We start from the raw sequence: 5,782 nt of genomic DNA, 5'->3' as shown, positions 1-5,782 counted from the left end.
AGCTTCGCTTTAATCAGCATCTGGAAGAAGGCGTGTATGCCTCCTTTCAATGCATTTCCCTCCCCTGCACCCCTTTCTTAAGCTGGGAGCTGAAAGGCACAGGGGCAGGTGGATCATCTAGAAAACCGAAGGGTAGGAAATTTTAGCAAAGACTCCAGTCTTGGGTGCAGTCTAATTTTACCCGTGATTATTTTAGAGATAGGCTCTCTGACCAACTGCCCGGCCCTCACTCCCCCCACCAACGGGCGCAGCCGACAGTTAAAATTAAAAGCATATCTATCATGGTTTTGGGCCAGCGGGAAACTCCGAGCCAAATCCTCTTTTGCAAACAGCTGAGGGAGGAACTGACTCCCCGAGAGGCCGCTGCGTGGGGACAGGCACATGAGAGGTGGCTTCACGTCCATTGCGTGGTCCTGCTCATTGTGCAACAGGTCACTTGGGTCCAGGGAAGGATGCAAAGGGCAGGAGGTACGAACGGAGGGAAGGAAAGATGTCACGCTTCACGGAGCTTTTCTAATGACAGCCGGCGGGTGCCGGTTTTAGAGCTTTTTTTCCTCCCCTGACGCTTCTGACTTCTGCGTGCCTTATTTTTGGGTGTGGGCACAGGAAATGGCTCTGAGGAGCTGCGGAGCAAGGCCTCCCCCTCTGGCACCGCCTGGGAGCGCCCCATGGGATGGGGGGCGGACGGGGCAGTCAGGCAAAGGTTAGGGGAGGAAAGCAAAGGCAGAGGCCCAGAACGGCTCCAGGAAATGTTTGTATTTCTCCACCGGGAGGGAGGACAAACAAGCTTTTCTCGTGCCTTCTGGGCGGCCCTGCACGCTCTCCAGCACAGGAGTCTGAAGAGCAGAGTGAGGCCGCAGAGAAAAATCACCGCGGGGCCGGGGCCGGGCCCGGCGCCGCAGCATGAGTCCTTCTGGACCTGCCCACCGCTTCCCAGAAGTGACCGCCTGCGCCTCAAAGCCTCGCGGTGCCACCCGCTTCTCCCGGCCTGGGACAGCCGGAGACGAACGGACCTCCCCGAGCCTCTCCTTTCCCGGCTGACGTTCCTGGCCTCCTGGCGGCGGCCGCATCCACCCGCACCTGCAGTCCGCGTCCGCCCGCATCCCGGGGTGGAGAAGGGAGAAAACCAGCAGCCCGGTGAGTGGTAGCGTTGCGATCGGCACCTGTCTTTGTGGGGGCTCCCGGGGCCGCCCGGCACGCAGAACCCCCGACCTCCGTCCACCATGGACAACGGGTCGTGCTGCCTCATCGAGGGGGACCCCATCTCTCAGGTGATGCCCCCGCTGCTGATCGTGGCCTTCGTGCTTGGCGCCCTGGGCAACGGCGTCGCCCTGTGCGGTTTCTGCTTCTGCATGAAGACCTGGAAGCCGAGCACCATTTACCTTTTCAACCTGGCCGTGGCCGACTTCCTTCTCATGATCTGCCTGCCCTTCCGGACGGACTACTACTGGAGACAGAGGCAGTGGGCCTTTGAGGACATTCCCTGTCGGGTGGCCCTCTTCATGCTGGCCATGAACAGGGCCGGGAGCATCGTCTTCCTCACGGTGGTGGCGGTGGACAGGTACTTCAAGGTGGTCCACCCCCACCACCTGGTGAACGCCATCTCCAACCGGGCTGCCGCCGGCATCGTGTCTGCCCTTTGGACCGTGGTCATCCTGGGGACCCTCTACCTTTTGATGGAGAACCATCTGTGTGTGCAAGAAGACACCGTATCTTGCGAGAGCTTCATCATGGAGTCGGCCAACGGCTGGCACGACATCATGTTCCAGCTGGAGTTCTTCCTGCCCCTCGGTGTCATCCTGTTTTGCTCCTGCAAGATTATTTGGAGCCTGAAGCAGAGGCAGCAGCTGGCCAGGCAGACTCGGATGAAGAAGGCCATCCGGTTCATCACGGTGGTGGCGGTTGTGTTCGTCACGTGCTATCTGCCCAGCGTGTCGGCCAGGCTCTATTTCCTCTGGACGGTGCCCTCGAGTGCCTGTGACCCCTCCGTCCACGTAGCCCTGCACGTGACCCTCAGCTTCACCTACATGAACAGCATGCTGGACCCGCTGGTGTATTATTTTTCGAGTCCCTCGTTCCCCAAATTCTACACCAAGCTCAAAATGCGCAGTTTGAGACCTAAGAATCCGGGACGCTCCAAGACCCAGAGGCCAGAAGAGATGCCAATTTCCAACCTCTGTCGCAAGAGTTGTGCCAGTGTGGCAAACAGCTTCCAGAGCCAATCCGACGTGCAGTGGGATCTCCAGATGTGTTGAATGGCAGTGAAACAGACAGACAGACAACGCCAAGGAGGACAGACAGACTGGCGACTTAGGATGGTTCATGCTAAGGGGTGAGAGTCTATTGAAAAGGCCACCCTTTCTTAACTGGATCCTCACTCTGTTGGAAACGAAATTCAGGTTACTATGCCTTTTTGGAAGGTTGTGGTTGACAAGTGAGTCACTTGCCTTTCTACGCCCCGATTGCAATGACGGGACAATATGTGCGTGGAGAAGGGCATGTGTGTGTTAAAAAGGAGGGACGTTAATTAAGAAGAGCTCGGCTCCTGTGTAGTTTTAATTGGCTGGGTGAACAGGCACCGATGTTTGAAGGAGTCACGTTCCCTGTCTGGGGGAGGTCGTGAACTTCATGACTTGGCAGTATTTCCTATCCTCTCTCAAGTCATCGTTTTAGAAACTAGAAACCTGAGTGAGTCAATACCTTTATTTCGGGCTGAGTGACATCTTTATGGGGACGTCCGGATCCTGACGATTTTCATCTCCACAGGGTGCCTGGGTATGTTTCTGATTTCTCAGTAGCCCAAGAAGAAGGACAGCAAAACAGTCTGCTCTGACCTTCTTGAAGCTCCACATGTTTCCGCAAGTCGTTGCATTTCAAAGAAGATGCTGAGGGATAGGTTTGCCTCCCCTGATCTTTCCAGTGGGAGCTGAGTGCGTGAAAAAACTCGGTTGACCTTTGGGATGGGCTGCGTGCAATGTGATCGCTTTTGACTGCTTGTTATGTGACTGTGAGTTGAAATCATTTATTCATTCCTTCTGCAAGTACTTACTGAGTTCATGTTTTGTGCGAGGCACTGTGCTACTATCCCCTTTACCTGGAGGGTCGTTAGTCGATTCCTGTGTGACAGCAAAGTATTTTGGTGGGGTTGGGGGTGGGGAGCAAACAGAGGGGTTAATACCCTCACCCTCTCACTGAATATAGTTTCTAGACCTGTTCTGTGCAAACATCAGTGTATTCCTCCTATTGTGGGATTCTGAACAAACACTGAAGGGTGGAAAGGGTGATGTCCCCTACGCACATGAATTTCCCACATATGTACCTGGAGCCCTCAAAACTAGATGGTTCTATGGAATGACCGACTGTCCTTGCTCTGGATTAGGGGGAAAGATTCAAAGCCAACCTTAACTGTGTTCTCAAGCCACAAAGTGGTGAAAGCCATTCTTGGCTCTTCTATTTACACTTTCTCAAATGTTCAGGGTGCTCTCTGCACTAGATGACCTTTCCAGCTTTTCGTGCTCTGGCCTCGAAACACTCCTATAGGCTGTCTTTATTATTTCCTTCTGCAGAGACACTACACAGCTCAGTGCCGAAAAGTAAGGGCTCTGGAAAGTCAGATGAACCTTAAATTGGAATCCTAGCTCCACCACTCACTAGATTTTGTTCGCTGTTATATCCCCAGGGCTCAGGAGAGTGTCTGCACATAGTAGGTGCTTAATAAGTATTTGAATGAATAAGTGTCTGTGAAGCATTAAACAGTGTCTGGCAGGGAGCACTCAATATTGTGACTTACGACATTAACACATTTTACGCACCAAGATATTGAGGCACAAAAGCAATTTCCCACGGGGTTCAGAACTCCTAAGTTGCTGTATTGTGACCACCTGAATTCCCACCCCCGCCCTCCCCAGCTGCCTGGCAGAGGGTGGGTGGGTGGGGGGAGTGAAAACAGGATTCTTACCGTCTTCAGAGAACCATACATCCTCCTGAAAGAAATCTGGGAAAGCCCACACTTCGGCTTTTAATTCTATCCCTACTTAGAATTCTTTCCTGGACTGCCCCTTTGTTGCTTCCTCTCCATAAAAACGGTTCCAAAAGAAAGTCCGCATCCTGCGTGTGAGCCTATATTAGTTAAAAGACTCGTAAGACTTTACCCTCCCAGGGAAAAAAGCCTAAAAAATCCAGAAGTTCACGGTAGTCAGAGGCTCTCACTAAAAAAACAGCAATAACAAACAAAAAGAAAGGAAAATGAAAAAACCCAAACACAGTCTAGACTCTGATTTTACTGCCCTTTTTAAATTCACAGAATGTGATGAAAAGGAAATCTTATCAGGTGTTCTTCAGAAATGGTGAGGAAGAGGAGTATAGCTTTGTTTGAGTAAACACAGGACCCTTTTGAGCTCATCCATGAAGCTGGGGCCCTAAATTTTATAGATGCATTTATAAACATATACACAGGTTGGCATGGAGTAGAACAGACAGATGGGCTCACGCATGGACCTAACTATACTCACCTTCCAGTGATGATACGGTAGGAGTGGGAAGGAGTTAATATTTTGTCCCTTGTAAAGATTCATTCATTCATTCACTCACTCACTCACTCATTCATTCCCTTTCAAGGAACACTTTTTAGGCACTGGCTCCGGACGAGGCACAGTACAAACACGAATGGAAAACACAGCCCCTGCCCCTGTGGGTTCTATTGTAGAATCCGGGGGAAAGAATCAAACAACCATTTGGGGGTAACCGTGTGAAAGTGGTAAGCACAGGGCCCTGCGGCAGAGCCCAGGGGCCTTCATCCTGGCCGTGGGGGTTGGAGAGGGCTTCTCAGAGAAACTGACTCTGAACTTAGCCCTGAAGGATGCAAAGGAGGCAGGCAGGTGACTCAGTGGGAAAAGGTATCCCAGCGAGAGGGGCATGGTGAGGAAGCAGCTTGTTAGGGAGCTTCGGAAAGGTCCACAGGACCGGAATGAAAGGTCCTGGGGGTTGGGGGGCGGGACTGCAGCCCCTTGGTGAGAGATCAAGCCATGAGATCCACTGCGGAGAGAGAGAAAGAAGGTCTGCTCATAACTCTTCTTTTTTTTTTTTTTTTTAAAGTTTATTTATTCATCTAAGAGAGAGAGAGAGAGAGAACGGGAGAGCACGAGCCGGGGAAGGGCAGAGAGAGAGAGGGAGAGAGGGAGAGAGAATCCCAAGCAGGCTCCACAATGACAGCAAAAAGCCCCACATGGAGTTCGAATTCATTAACACAAACCTAGAGATCATGACCTGAGCGGAAACCAAGAGTCAGACGCTTAACCAACGGAGTCACCCAGGAGCCCCCATTCACAACTTTTCCTGATGGAATATTCTTGAATAGCCTCTCAGAGTCGTTTCTTTTTTAAAAAAAAAAAAAGAATTAAAATCTCTGCAATTATTGAAGGTATATATGTTTTTGTTCAAAATTCAAAACAAATATATCAAATGAGAAATAAAAGTCTTCCTTCTGTTGTTCCCCTTAATCTCGTTTCCTAGAGGTGATGACTAATATTTGGGGTAAATACACACTTGCCCACAAATAACAAATCTTGTTTTGTTTTGCTGAAGCATGATACACAAATAGTTCTGCAAGTTATTTTTGTCATGAATAGCTTCCTACATCAGAACAGAGATCAATCTCGCTTTTAACTCCATTTCATTGTATAAACAAACCACATAAGGATTATTTAACCAATGGCCTTTTAATGGACATTTAAGTGCTTTCCAATTTTCCCCTATTGCCACCATGCTATGGTAAATATTCTGA

At 50.5% G+C, this 5,782-nt stretch overlaps 1 protein-coding gene across 1 annotated transcript; it reads left to right on the top strand.

Annotated features, from left to right (window-relative positions):
• Positions 1–410: 410 nt before the first annotated feature.
• On the top strand, positions 411–5,498 carry HCAR1 (hydroxycarboxylic acid receptor 1). Its single transcript, XM_058691369.1, has one exon. The coding sequence runs from the start codon at positions 1,224–1,226 to the stop codon at positions 2,253–2,255; it is 1,032 nt and encodes a 343-aa protein (XP_058547352.1). The 5' UTR covers positions 411–1,223; the 3' UTR covers positions 2,256–5,498.
• The last annotated feature ends 284 nt before the right edge of the window (positions 5,499–5,782 follow it).

The sequence above is a fragment of the Neofelis nebulosa genome, chromosome 11, assembly GCF_028018385.1.
Source record: "Neofelis nebulosa isolate mNeoNeb1 chromosome 11, mNeoNeb1.pri, whole genome shotgun sequence".
Classification (NCBI taxonomy): domain Eukaryota; kingdom Metazoa; phylum Chordata; class Mammalia; order Carnivora; family Felidae; genus Neofelis; species Neofelis nebulosa.
Note: the sequence above shows the minus strand (reverse complement) of the source record. Positions and strands in the feature narration are given on the sequence as shown.